General features: G+C 43.3%; 1 protein-coding gene across 3 annotated transcripts in view; it reads right to left on the reverse strand.

Moving 5' to 3' along the window:
• cemip (cell migration inducing hyaluronidase 1) overlaps nucleotides 1-15257 on the reverse strand; it is a 257616-nt gene that overhangs the window by 48368 nt on the left and 193991 nt on the right. For all 3 annotated transcript variants that reach the window (XM_078241559.1, XM_078241557.1, XM_078241558.1), the window contains exons 15-16: nucleotides 754-823; nucleotides 500-628 (exon numbers count right to left, since the gene is read on the reverse strand). In XM_078241559.1, the coding sequence (XP_078097685.1) occupies nucleotides 500-628; nucleotides 754-823 (199 nt within the window). The remainder of the gene's footprint in view (nucleotides 1-499; nucleotides 629-753; nucleotides 824-15257) is intronic.

Below are 15257 nucleotides of genomic sequence, written 5' to 3' on the forward strand. Positions count from 1 at the left end.
TCTTCCAGCTCTTCACACCGGCGGGATCTTGCGGCTCCCGCCGACGGTACACCCCCGCCGCATGGTTCCTGGCAGCGTGGTGCAGGAAGAATGGGAAATCTCATTGACAGCGGCGGGACCAGAAGATCCTGCCACTAGCCAATGTCAGCTGCCTCCCACCAATGGTACGCTGCCTCTCGGCGCTGAGAAAAACGCTGCGGGGTGCCAAAAAAATCTTGGCGCTTAACTTTGTTTTTCCCTCCACAGATGCTGCCTGACCTGCTGAGTCTATCCAGTATTTTCTGTTTTATTTCATTCCCAGCGTCCGCAGTATTTTGTTTTTTTATTAAAATGAGGATTTCCTATTTTTAGCCTTTTGGTAGAAGTCACAATGGCTCGGAATGTGCTCATAAATATGCACAGCAGCCCACATTTTGCAACATATACCAGCTGTGCGAGTATAAAGTTGTTTATCCCGCTCCTTTAGTGTGGCTCGCTGCAGGATTGCGTGCAGGCTTACCCTGTAGTTGGAATGAGCTCTGTTGTTGCTGAACTTTCCTAGTGGCACGTGTTCAGAATAACCCGGCAAATACATTCCTTCCGAAGGCCCCGTGGGCACATGGTGGAAAATGAACCAAAACCCCGTTTCCTGCAATGTAAACACGCAGACGAATGCTTGAACTTCCAAAAGGTGCTTCTCTGCAGTTTAAACACACAATAAAACAGCCAGCACGTGACTCTAAATGCGAACATATGGAACAGGAGACTACCTACCTCCGAGCCTGCAGCTGAACAGTTGATGAGATTGTTATTGGGATTTGCAATCCAAAATGTGGAGACAGCACTGTAATAGAACAGCAAAGGTTTACCTTGTTGAAGTGGTGATTAATACAAAAATTGCTTATATGATACCGTGGTAGTTTGCACATGTACCATGCAGTTTAGAAAAGGCTATTTATATTAAGGAAGTTAAATTTTATTAAGAGACTCACAATATTATTATTCGTAGCGTTGTGAATCTGGTCTTTTACGAAAATAGAATAGTTCATGTAAAGGTTTTCACTGAATTTCTCTCCAGTGTATCCACTTTAACACCTTTCAAAAGCTGAGTTAAATGTTGAACCATGCAGAATCCAACTTGATACCAAGTTCCAAGCTTCTAAAGGGTCACATCTACCAGTGAGCTTGGCTTACGAAACTGTAAAGGAACATGGTCTGTGACTGAGAGAATAATGTTAAATCTGTGATAACCCCAACGATTTTATTTGATTTATTATCACGTACTGGGATACAGTGAAAAATATTGTTTTGTGTGTTTTACAGACAAAACATACTGTTCATAGGGTACATAGGGGAGAAGGAAAAGAGAGGGTGAAGAATATAGTGTTACAGTCACAGCTGGGGTGTAGAGAAAGATCAGCTTAATTTTTTGGTAGGTCCATTCAAAAGTCTGATGGCAGCAGAGAAGAAGCTGTCCTTGAGTCAGTTGGTACGTGATCTTACATTTTTGTATCTTTTTCCCAGCGGAAGAAGACGGAAGAAAGTATTTCTGGGGTCCGTGTGGTCCTTGATTATGCTGGCTGCAGCGGGAAATGTAGAAAATGTCAATGGATGGGAGGCTGGTTTGTGTGATGGACTGGGCTTCATTCATGACCCTTTGTAGTTTCTTGTGGTCTTGGGCAGAGCAGGAGCCATACCAAGCTGTGATACAACCAGAAAGGATGCTTTCTATGGTGCATCTGTAAAAGTTGGTGAGAGTCATAGTGGACATGCCGAATTTCCTAAGCCCGAGGCATTAGTGAGCTTTCTGATTGATATCCCTGGGGGGCTCACTGATTATGAGTTGCCTTGGTAAAAGGAAACGGCCTGCCCAGCTGGAACCCATTACCTGAGCCTTTTATAGGGCAGGCCGAGGACTGGACCTACTGAACGGTAGTCCCAGGCAGTGTGTGTACACCACAGGGGGAGGGGCTGTAGTATTACTTTACAGTCTGTAATAAACTATGTTCCTTTCCAGTCAGGCTTCCTGAGTCATTACAACCTCATTGTCACATACTTTAAAATGAGTTGATCATAATCTTTCTCACTTTTTGAAATGCTTCTTTGGCCATTCGAATCCTTCATCTTATTTCTTGGTTGCATTTTCTGTCCAATGTTTACTTCCTGGTAACCATATTTATCTGTGGGACCTTTTCATTCTCCACTGTGATCTTACACTTTGCTGAGATTTTCTTTCTGGACACCAATAGACATTTTGTTTCCTTACAATTTATGCTCAGTCCTTTCTTCTCATGTTTGATCACTACTGCATCAAATCTTCTGCAGTTTCTCTTCAGAGTTGGCAGTGAGAACGATATTGGTGTATCTTATAGTAAAATTGTAACTTCCAACTAAAGATCCAGGAAGGTCTTTAATCTGCATCAGAATATCGTCACTATACAAATTGAATAATTCTGGGGAAAATACACTCCCCTGCCTGACCCATCTTTTAATCTTCACAAAATTGCTGAGATGATTCTCAACTTTTACAGCTGTAGCTTGTTCCCAATAAAAAATTCTTATCACTCGAAGATCCTTGGAATCAAGGTCAAGGGATTCTAACATGTCCACTACTACATAATGAGACTCGGCTAAGAGCGCAGACAACTATCATAATACAAGATCATCTGTATCCCAGAGGAAGCATTGTTTGAGTGATAGCTCAGGTTCCCTGATCTCTGCTGTCAATTTCATATTTGTTCACACAAGTTAAGTGGTTTCGATGGTTTGCGGCTTTTGAAACTTCAAAGTCCTTAGATAATAGCCACCTTAATTATCTTGTAATTTAGACTTTTTTAAAAGGTAGGAGAAAATTCTCAATGACTAACTTTTTAAGGTTTTTTAAGTGTACTACTTCACACTGTAGGGTCAGTTGGTTCTAGAAAGTGTACAATGGACATGGAAGTGCCATTGCTTGGCATAGAGGATATGACAGGCCATGTGAGGTGAGTAGAGGGGCAGAGCTAAGCATAGTGAGCATGACGGGCCATTGGGGTGGCCCCTCATGGGACATGAGGCGGCACACATGGAGCATGGGGGAGTGCTTGGAGGGTGACGGAATGTGAGGGGTGAGGGTTGGAGGGCCTTTGCTTTTTTTTCCACTGGGACAAAATCCCACTTAACCGAGGTTGGTCTTTAAAACAGCCCATCCCGGCACCTGCCAGCCCTGTGGCTGCCTCCGCACTTCTTCCTGGGCCAACTGAGCCAACTCCAGCAGGCAACTGACCTCCAACAATGAGGAATTGCCCTAGCTCCCTCACCCACCTTGACGATGAAAATCCAGGCCTTTGTCGCTTTCTAAAAGCACTTTAACCCTAATTGTATTATAATCAATGATACGCATATCTTCTCCCACTGAAACACCCTCAACTTACCCTACTCCATTCATGTACTCAATTCCTGCTGCTTCCTTCCTCACTGGGTTAGACACGTAAGTAAGGAAGTTCTATGTACACATTTATGGGAATTCTTCACTCTCCTTGTCCCTTAGTCTGTTTCTTCCCAGTCTTTCTTAGGGCAATTAAAGTCCTAATATTGATCTAGTGTGTTGGATTCTACTGGCTTGTTTTCAGCAGAGCGGGGAGGAGGGGTGGTGGGGGCAGTGGTGTAGCACGTCCAATATGATAAATGGTTAACCCATCACCTTCCTGCTGACATCTGACTCAGACCCCAAAAAAGGTTGGTGCGTGGCCATTGATATTGTCAACTTGTCCACCATTTAAAATTTTTTTTTTACAGGCAATTGAGTTTATCAACAAGCCAGTTCAACCAGACATTACACGGAATGCCATAATACAGATGGCGTAGGTAGATCTTTTTCTTTAACTCAGTTGGTTAAAGAGTGGGAAGAAGGGGGTTACATTCTTTGGGTGGTACCATGTTTGCACTGCGGGCACCTTAGTCAAGTTGGCACTCCCCCTTTGCTCCTTCCCTTTCCAAATCCTTCACCCTCTCCCCCCTTGCCAGCTAGAATGGCAGATCTCCTCCTGCTCTAAAAGTGCAGGTCTTACCTTAGTTCAGGATCCATTGCTCATCTCCCTGTGCTGCCTTCGGGTTCTGCTGGCATCTCTGGCCAATCAGATTGGCCAGTGGTTCTTGAGGGCGGAACTTCCTTCCACTGAGAGAAGCAAGTCCCACTCTCAGTTTGTCCAGGCCACCCAGCAGCTCATTATCACAGAGGGGTGACCATTTTTAAACCCGGCTGCTTTAAAACCCGTGTGTGTAATGGGCTGGGAGCCGGGGTGAGCAATTTGAATAAAATGCAGACCATCATTTTTACATTTCCCTCAAAGAGTTTGCTCCCCCATCTCATTTTGAACATTTTGCAGTCTATCGTAAACACCCTGAAATTGAAGAACTCCTTTTCTGTCCAAAGGTGTGCGGGTTAGGTTGATTGGCCATGCTAAAATTGTCCCTTAGTGTCCTGAGATGCGTAGGTTAGAGGGATTAGTGGGTAAAATATGTAGGGATATGGGGGGTAAGGCCTGGGTGGGATTGTGGTCGGTGCAGACTCGATGAGCCGAATGGCCTCTTTCTGTTCTGTAGAGTTTCCATGATTTCTATGATTTCTTAACTCTACCCAAATAGATTCAGACTTTGAAGCTTCAGGTATATAATTCCTCTAATACTGCTCTTGATCAATAATGCCACCACCCTCCCCATCCATAATTTTTGCTTCCCTTTCCCTCTTTAATGCATTGTTTAGTTTGTGCCCATGTTGAAGCCAACTCTCTGTTATCCACCATAATCACATGTGGCTTACACCCACTGCTCATTGCCCTCATTAATAACACTCTTTACTTACACGCACATGCATTCTAACACCACAGTTCCCCCCTTCACCTTCAAAGCTGTAGATGTCCAATTCTTTCAAACCCTTTGAAATGTTACCTAGTCTGATATAATGGCTGTCCTCGTATTTCTACAGCAAACATTTTGGTATATCTGCACTGTCTAATTCTGATTCTGTCATGCATTCCTGATTTTAATCACTCCACCATTGTTAGCCAGACCTTCAGCTGCCTGGGCCCCAAGCTCTGAAATTCCTTCCCTGAAACTCTCTTCCTCCCGACCTCACTTCCCTCTTTATTGAGACCTCTTAAACTTACCCCCTCTTGACCAGGCTTTTGGACATCTGACCTCATGTCTCCTCACATGGTATGCTGTGACATTTTATTCGATAAAGCTCCTATGAAGCAGCATTGGAATTTTTATTACATTAAGAAATAAGTGTTGCTGTTGTTAAATTTTGTGTGTCGTGTGTCTGCCCATTTCACCAGACTGCCTAGGACAGCCTGAACCCTGCCACTATCCTCCACACACACTGTTTACTACATTTCTAATGGAGACACAGAATTCTTGCCATTTGCAATTTGATAGTTAGCGTACATTCCTCAGGCTGTCTCTGGCAACCTACATGAATGCATAAAACACAGGAGCTGGGAATCCTTGCCATGCATTTGTTGAAGTTTAGATTTCACCTTTCAATGTGTTTTGGATGTTATCACATCAAATAAATTTAATCCACATTTAAATGTTCTTATTGCACGCAGCAATACTTAACTTTCAGTTCTGCACCAGTAATTATAGCACTTTATAAAAAGTCTCCAACTTAGCAAATTCAACCAAAACTGATGAGTTACAAACATATGCATTAGGAGCAGCCATTCAGCCCCTCAATCCTGCACTGCATTCAGCAAGACCATGGCTGATCTGATTGTAACTTCAACGCCATATTCCTGCCCTATACCCTGATAACCTTTCACCCCTTGTTAATCAAGAATCTATCTACCTCTGCCTTAAAACTATTCAACGACTCTGCTTCCACTTCCTTTTGAGGGAGAGAGTTCCAGAGACTCACATCTCTCTGTGAGAAAAATATTCTCTTCATTTCTGTCTTAAATGAGCAACCCCTTAATTTTAAACAGTGAACCCTAGTTCTAGACTCTCCCACATGAGGAAACATCCTCTCCACACTCACCCTGTCAATATCCTTCAGGATCTTAAAGATTTTGATCAAGTCGCCTCTTACTTTTCTAAACTCTAGTGGATACAAACTTCCAACCTGCCCTCTCCTGGAATTAATCCTGTAAACCTTCTCTGAGCTGCTGCTAACACATTCCTTAACACTGTACACAATATTTCAGATGTGGTCTTAGAAATGCCCTGAACAACTGAAGCACAGCCTCCCTACTTTTGCAATCAATTCTCCTCACAATAAACAATAATGTTCTATTAGCTTTCCTAATTACTTGCTGTAGCTGGAGACCAGGGCTGATGCAGGAATTTCAAATACCTTCTGATTGCTTTGTGTGATAATTGTGGCCCAAAAGTTCAACGCATTAATGAATTCTTTGCTTACTTTCTTAAAGGTGCTAACTCTTTAACCAATTTGAGAGCACATGTATTCCTACTCTGTCACTGTACATGTTGTAGAAGTTTGCTGAAATTCCTGCTTGCTCCCCTGCATGTCTTATTGGTCATGATGTGGAGATGCCGGCGTTGGACTGGGGTAAGCACAGTAAGAAGTCTCACAACACCAGGTTAAAGTCCAACAGGTTTATTTGGTAGCAAATACCATAAGCTTTCGGAGCAATGCTCCTTCGTCAGATGGAGTGGTCTCTGCCGAATGGCTGCTCCTAATGCATATGTTTGTAACTCATCAGTTTTGGTTGAATTTGCTAAGTTGGAGACTTTTTATAAACTGCTATAATTACTGGTGCAGAACTGAAAGTTAAGTATTGCTGCATGCAATAAGAACATTTAAATGTGGATTAAATTTATTTGATGTGATAACATCCAAAACACATTGAAAGGTGAAATCTAAACTTCAGAGACCACTCCATCTGACGAAGGAGCATTGCTCCGAAAGCTTATGGTATTTGCTACCAAATAAACCTGTTGGACTTTAACCTGGTGTTGTGAGACTTCTTACTGTCTTATTGGTTACATTGTTATGGTTTAAATGACAATAACATTGCTAAACAGATGTTTGTACACCTATAAATGGGGACAGCTGGGGCACTGGGCGGTGTTGGAGTAATGTTGATTGCGAACTAAGTCAATAAACTCACTCCAGCAAAAAAAGCAGCTGTGTCTTAGTTTCAACGTCACTGACTAGCATGGATCCAGTTAACACTGCGGAATAGTGTCATGGGATATTTTACACCTCGAGGACAGTCAGGGACTGGGTTTAAAGTCACATCTGAAAGATGACACCATTGGCTGTACATCAGTCCTTCAGCACGACAATGAACTCTCAGCCTGGACTTTGGGTTCAGGTGTTGGGGGTGGCACTTGCTCCCAAACCTTCTGATTCAGAGACTGATACCAAAGTTAAAAGTCTAAAATCTCAAGTTAGGATGATTTTCCTTGAATTGTGCAACAGATACTCATTTCCAACATAACTAAAAACAAGATAAAACATACTCTCTATATTTATAGGTATGGGTGTTAGAACAGATTTACCCGATATTTTATAAATTGATTACTATAATGTACGTTTAACGCAACTAATCTGAATCATTTCAGCTCCAGTCCGTATCACGAAAAAAAATCAAAGTCAGATTATGATCTGTTTACCCTGGTTTTGATTTTCAGCAAGAATGTATTAACCACTGGAATTTGTTTCTAATAAGTAAAAGCACGGTTTCAATCACAAACACATTCTTTTCCTTATTGAACTTTGTAAAAACGTTATGGTGTTACAGTTAATTATAAGTTATAAAAGCTTAACTTCTGGCAACTGATAACCTGAAAATGGGTTTGAAATGAGGGGTTCACGGCTTTCCGTGGCATTCTGTGATTCCGCCTTTTTAATCCAACCTTTAAAGATTTTCCTGTGCATTTCATGATGTTTACCCCGTCTGGACATGAGGACAAGTGGACTGACCACAGGGAGAAACAGAATGGGCTGCACAAAGTCAGTCAATGATGGTAACTCCTGTACACAACCAAATGATACTTTCCAGCGATTAAAATACCTCTCGCTGATCCTAATGGAAATTCTAAACTGTGCCAGGTCCTTTACACCCTCGGGATACAGAAAGAAAAGTGGTTCTTTTCATTCTCTGGTGATACAATTTATTGACACAAAACTTCAGTGTTGCAGCGTCTCAGCCGAGTACCAATTTTAGCTGGCTGGTTTCCAGAGCCAGCTCTGCAGCAGAGATGGGAAATCGAATCAAGAGTTACCCAATTCGAACTGAGGAATTTTGTGGACATATTGACAATAACTCTTCTACCTTTCTCCTTGTTTTATTCAAATTATTGTTCAGCACCTTTCGAAACCACCTGTTATAATTGCAACTTTCTCTGGGCTGATTTTTATCATGGCTCTCCCTCACTCGCTATCAATCTGTACACACCCTGGCCACTTGCCTTTCCCAATCGAGATAATCTAGTGTTGGTCCTCTCAATGCACTGTCCAACTCGCTGAATGGACAGGCTACGCACTACAGTGCATGTCGGATCCGCCTGTTCACCAGCTCTTCACTAGAGCACCAGCTCAACCCGTGTCTTTAAAGCTTTCCTGTCCGGTCACCACACTGCGATCCCAACAACTTCTGAAGCTACAAATTCTTTGTGGTCTGACTGAAACATTGAGAGTCGTCTTATACTATGTAGCACAATCTAAGTCTTTTCACCATATTGTACCTGTACTTAATCTTGCTGCCACACTGCTCGACCAGGGCTGAACACCATGTTGGCCAGAATTCTCCGGCCATTCACGCCAGTGGGATTCTCTGGTTCTGCTGGCAGTGCACCCATGCCAGGGGGTTTCACAGCAGCGTGAGGTGACATCAATGGGAATTCCAGAGAATCCCACCGCGAGAGATGAGCACGCCGCCTTCCACCAGCAGGAAACATGTGGCTGGGAGGCCAGAGAATCTCATCCGTTGTGTTTTTATAATGACATAAAGGCACCAATCAGCTAAAGTTTATTTAAAGCCTTTAACTTACAACCAATAAATAAACTTTACTTTAATCGCTCATAAGGGATTGGGTAAACATGTTGTGGATTCATTTACTTAGGCTAGGCACATGTGATCAATTATACATGGATAGAAAGCTTGAAGCTATCAGTAGCAGAGCTGTGTGTGCTGTGTTCTGCTCACAGACCAAGGTGAAACTGAGACTGGAACACATGACCCATTTTCCTTTGAGTGATAGTATGTTGTCATCCCTAAAGGACGTATGACAACACTTGGTGCCTTACTTACACCTGCCCTCTCGGGTGTTGGCCTTGGCACTTGCCCTTACTTCCGAATTATAATGTTGAGGTCAGTCAGCAATTTGACAGCTGTTTCAGTGTCAGGGCATCCATTTCGTACAATGGGATTATTTAAGTTTCCTTTGCAGAGACTTGAGCAAAAGATCTAGGCTGATGCATCTTATTGTTTTTGTGGGAGCTTGCTATGTACAAATTAACAGCTACATTTCCTATACTTCAAAAGTCATTACACTTCAAAAATTACTTTATTCGTTATAAAGCGTTTGGGATGTTTAGAGGTCGGAAAAGGCGCTATATAAACTGCAAGTTTTTGCTTTTCTCTTTTTTCCTTTGGACACTATCAAAACTTAAATATTTTGTCAACTGCTTTTTAAAAAAAATATCATGACATGTCTTCCTGTAAACCCTGCAACCTTCCACATGATGTTCACCCAGAGCAAGTGATTTTGCCCTCAGCTTATTTCCATATATTTGGATTGTAGTTATACTGCTGAGTTCAATATTACTGCTCTCTGGCTCAAATCCTTATCAATGAAATGAGTCTTTCTAGTTGATTAGCTGAGCCTGGCTCTATTGCCTTTGCCCAATGCATCTGTGCTGGCAAAAATATGATGTTCCACAACTAAATCTTTATAACAGAAGGAGCATCCCTATAGATAGACTTGCATTGTCCATAGCAACCTTTTGGTTGACATGTTGGAATGATTTTGTGAAATCAATATGTGTTTGAAGGAATCTTCTAAAATCACTTACTGGGACTGATATTGCCACATGTGCTAATTATATAAACAAAGAATCCCTCCAGTGCAGAAAGAGGCCATTCAGTCTTACAAGAGTCTGCACTGAGAACAATCCCACCCAGGCCCCATCATCGTAATCCCACATTTACCCTGCTAGTCCCTCTGACACTAAGGGGTAAGTGAGCTCAGCCAATCAACCTAACCTGCACATCTTTCGAACTGTGGGAGGAAACCGGGGCACCCGGAGGGAACCCACGCAGACACGGGGAGAATGTGCAAACTCCACACAGACAGCGACCCAAGCCGGGAATTGAACCCGGATCCCTGGCATTGTGAGGCAGCAGTGCTAACCACTGTGCTACCAGACCACTGTGTCATCGTGCCATCCTGGTACTCTAAGAATTGCAATAGATTTGTCAAGTACGATTTCCCTTTCGTAAATCCATGTTGACTCTGTCCAATTTTACCACTGCTTTCTAAGTTTTCTGCTATTAAATCTTTGGTAATGGATTCTAGAATTTTCCTCACTACCAGTTTTCCCTACTGCTCCCCATGCCTCATTTATGCCAACCCAGGGGCGGCACAGTGACACAGTGGCCTTGCTGCCTCACAGCGCCAGGGACCTGGGTTCAATTTCAGCCTTGGGTGACTGTCTGTGTGGAGTTTGCACGTTCTCCCCGTGTCTGCGTGGGTTTCCTTTGGGTGCTCCGGTTTCTTCCCACAGTCCAAAGATGTGCAGGTTCAGTGGATTGGCCATGCTAAATTGCCCCTTAGTGTCAGGGGGATTAGCAAGAGTAAATAGAGATTACGGGCTAGAGCCTGGGTAGGATTGTGGTTGGTGCAGACTCGATGGGCCGAATGGCCTCCTTTAGCACTGTAGGGATTCTATGTTTCATTCCACACACCCCCGCCACGCCCACTCATACATTCTATGCCGATCTATGCCCCTCTGCCCATTCCCTTGTCCCTTTATAGCTCCTATGCCAATTTAGTGCCAACTCATGCCCCACACACTATAGTTTGCCCTTACACCAACCATGTCAACTCACCCTGCATGCAGCATAGGCAGATTTCAGGACTCATGCTGAAATTAAATAAAATTCCTAATCTATTGCAGACTTTATTTTTAAAAAAGCGCTCTCAAGCATAAAAAACTCTTACTACATTTGCATTCCTTCAACAAATTATCCAGTTATAACACCAAACATAATTCAATTGCATATTCTTTTATTAAAACAAGCTTTGGAATTCATAGTCCCACTCAAAAAAAAAGAGTTCCTAACAACTTGGAGCTGTCAAACAAACTGTGAAATGGAAGGCACCCTTTTTTTCCCCAGAGAGCTAAAGGGCAGAAGTTTCAAATGCCTTGACAGCTCCCTTTGATAGTTCATCTTGATACTTTTTGACACTTGTTTTCAATAATCCTCTCCTTTCCTTCTCCCTTCTATACTCTATGAACAGTATGTTTTATCTGTATAGCGTGCAAGAAATGATAATTTTTACTCTATCCCACTATATGTGACAATAATAAATCAAATCAACTCCAATGAGCTTCACAATACCAATGAGTTCAGGCACTTTTTACTTTATGCAATCCCAAAGGGCACTTGATCTCTGCCAAACGGAACATTACATCTCCATAGGGGTCGCCTACCTCTCACAAAGGCATCCAAGATCATGTCAAAAGGGGGACCTTACCTCTCCAAAAGGTTACCCTAGCTATTCAAATGAATCCATTAAGTTTAGTCTTGTTTCGACCAAGACTAATCTGTGCAAGTTGGGTTTCAATCACCTCCCGTACCCAAAATCTCACCCAGGAGGGGATAGCTGCTTATTTCTACGGGCAGCTGCCTCCACAAAACGTGTATGGACAAATCCCGACCCAGGCTCATTCCTGCCCCATGACAATAGTCTTCAGGGACTGGGCTTGCAGATTAAGGCTTCCTCATTATTTTCACCAGATGGAGAGGCTCTCTATTGTGACGAAAGTCCAGGCCTTCATTTCTGTTCGTCCACTACTGGGTTTCAGGTAAACAATTGATACTTACCCTAATGTATCCTTTCAACATTCTAAACCGCTCCATCAGATGCTCAACTCTCTTCACTGAAGCACTGTTTTGCAAGCTCGCTCATCATTTATGAAGATCATGAAATTAAGCATAGTAATAGCTACCAGAAGTTTAAAGTTTATTTATTAGTATCACAAGTAGGCTGACATTAACACTGCAATGAAGTTGCTGTGAAAATCCCTAGTCGCCACACTCCGGCATTTGTTCATAGAATCATAGAAACCCTACAGTTCGGGTCAATGCACCTAACCAGCACGTCATTCGGACTGTGGGAGGAAACCAGAGCACCTGGAGGAAACCCACGCAGACACGGGGGGAATGTGCAGACTCCACACAGACAGTGACCCGAGCTAGGAATCAAACGCAGGGGTGGGGGGGATCTGTTGGAAAGTGAGGCAGGGAGGCATAACAAGAGTGGCAGCAGCTGTGAACCCGGGACCTTGGAGCTGTGAGGCAGCAGTGCTAACCACTGTGCCACCCTCCATGCCACACATAGAATATTGTGTTGTCCTTTCTCACCGTTGGGTCTCTAGACTTTGACAAGCTGAATGATAAAATATTTAGGTGGCTTCTATTCCAGTGTCTGGAGAGGGCACTCAATCTGAAAAAGTCACTTACTATAATGGAATGTGTTGCTGAGTATTCACCTGTAGCCATATTGGTGAGCAACAGAAGGACTACAACACTGCTTAAAGATATAATGGAGAAAACATCTTGCGATAAAGATGGTGCGTTCCAGGTGGAACCTTCCCAGCATATGAATTTTATAAGGATGGTTGGGAATTTGAGCCTTATAAAATTAATGCCCTGGGAAGCTTCCATCTGGGCATTAGCCATGTTTATCCAGAAATCTCCACCATCTGAAATGAAGAACCATCTGCCGCACAGATCTCACCGATTCCTCCTGAGTTGTGTGTTATTAGCCAATTTATTCAGTAGGTTCGAATGTACAGCTGCCTTTTAGGGAATGACATGATTTTCAGTGACTGCTATTTAGTTCCAACAGCCTAAGGGACAGTTAGTGAATGAGGAGAAGACCCTCCATATGTTCTCTGGCTCTATGGATGTCCATCCCAATGGTCTGAGGAGTGCAGATGGCCTACTGTGCCCATCAGTTGGATAATATATAGTTACATTTCTTAGGACCTTGAAAGCCAGACTCCATACACTCTCTAACCCATAAAAATGGACTGAAAAATCACAAGCAGCCAGTGCTTGATCTCCTGATACTTATTCCGGTGAATGAAACAAGAAGCCAGCATAAACAAGGACCCCACGCACCCCAGACAGATGTACCGTAGCTTGGTATGGCTCCTGCTCTGATCAAGACTGCAAGAATCAACGAAGCCCAGTCCACCACGCAAACCAGTCTCCCATCCATTGACTTTGTCTACACTTCCCCGTTGCCTCGGAAAAGCAGCCAGCATAATTATGGATCCTATGCACCCCGGATATACTCTCTTCCACCTTCTTCCATCGGAAAAAAGATACAAAAGTCTGAAAACACGTACCGACCGAACCAAAAACAGCTTCTTTCCTGCTGCCATCAGACTTTTGAATGGACCTACCTTATATTAAGTTTATCTTTCTCTACACCCTAGCTATGACTGTGTCACTATATTGTGCTCTCTCTTTTCCTTGATCCCTATGTACTCTATGAACGGTATGTTTTGTCTGTATAGCGTGCAAGAAACAATGCTTTTCACTGTATCCCAATACATGTGACAATAATAAATCAAATCAAAATCAATTTCCATTCTGGGAGCTTGCAAAGCAGAACATCTACCCTCCCAGTGTTCTGTGACAGCAATAGAATCCTCGCCTCTCGGGACTTTAAGTGCAAGTAAATGTTTTGTGAGGCCCCACGCTGGCAGCAGGTTTTGCGTTATCCGAAAATCTCAGGCTGCATTTCTGCGCTATGCAGTGCGTCCTCCCAAGCCAGCAGAGCGCCTTGCAAAATTCATCCTGTATGGTTACCCCATTCGGGATCAGTCTGGCCACAAATTGGCAAACTCTGGAGACTACCTAGCTGTGTAACTGACTCAAATTGGGGAAGTTTGAGAATTGTACATGTGTAATGTAACGCCCTGCTCTGAGAGGTGTTCTGCTAAGTTATTCCACAGCCAGTGTGAAGCAAAAACAGATCAACACGGCCCACCTGCTGGTAGCTTTATGGTCCAACTTAAATTTGGGTCAGTGCTTCTCAATATCCTGCAACTTCTGCCACACTCCAAAGCCAATTAACTGCCCCACAGGAGCAAAGAAAGCTTTAAATTTTCTCGGTGGGGGTACTTAGAGCCAAATGATGTCATGATACCACTGACCATTGAGAAGCTTAGCTGAAATGGGTGAAGTGATTATCAATATTAATCTCCGCTCACTGCGCTGTACAAGTACCAAGATTCTTTTGTCAAGCTGTTGGGAGCTTTGGGCTGCCAACCTTAACTTGATACCATGACATATTTGACAGAGCGCGCACATGCTTGTACTGATGTACATGGAGAGATGGCAGATGGAGTTTCTAAGGATACCAGTCTTAGCGAGAAAGCGCTTGCGGACTGATGTCCTCAACAAGTCAGCTTCAAACTAGCACAAGGCATTGTGTGATTCAGCCAGTGACTTGCCAGCTGGATGCAGAGTGCTATTAGCGGAATAAACCCAAAATGTTACCACAGAGAGCAAGAAAATATTCTCCACACGGGTTTCATATCAAGCAGGCAGAGATTGGACCTCCCCTTATAAGCAGCTGACTATTCTAATCGTGGATCAAAAAGTTCAACTTGTTTTAAACTTGTACTACAATAAATGTTAATTCTCACATCAGCCACAACATGAAGCTCTGATAACTGTGCCATATCTATTGCATAGAAACAAGCCATTCAGCCCAACTGGTCTATGCTAGGGTTTTAGCTCCATGTAAGCCTCTTCCCACCTTACTTAAGTTTAAAGTTAAAGTTTATTGATTAGTGTCACAAGTAGGCTTACATTAACACTGCAATGAAGTTACTGTGAAAATGACACTGGGCTCCACACTCCAGCGCCTATTGGGGTACACTGAGGGAGAATTTAGCATGGCCAATGCACCTAACCAGCACGCCTTTGGGACTGTGGCAGGAAACCGGAGCACCCGGAAGAAACCGGAGCACCCGGAAGAAACCCACGCAGACACGGGGAGAATGTGTAGACTCTGCACAGACA

The sequence above is a fragment of the Mustelus asterias genome, chromosome 24 (assembly GCF_964213995.1).
Source record: "Mustelus asterias chromosome 24, sMusAst1.hap1.1, whole genome shotgun sequence".
In the NCBI taxonomy this organism is placed as follows: domain Eukaryota; kingdom Metazoa; phylum Chordata; class Chondrichthyes; order Carcharhiniformes; family Triakidae; genus Mustelus; species Mustelus asterias.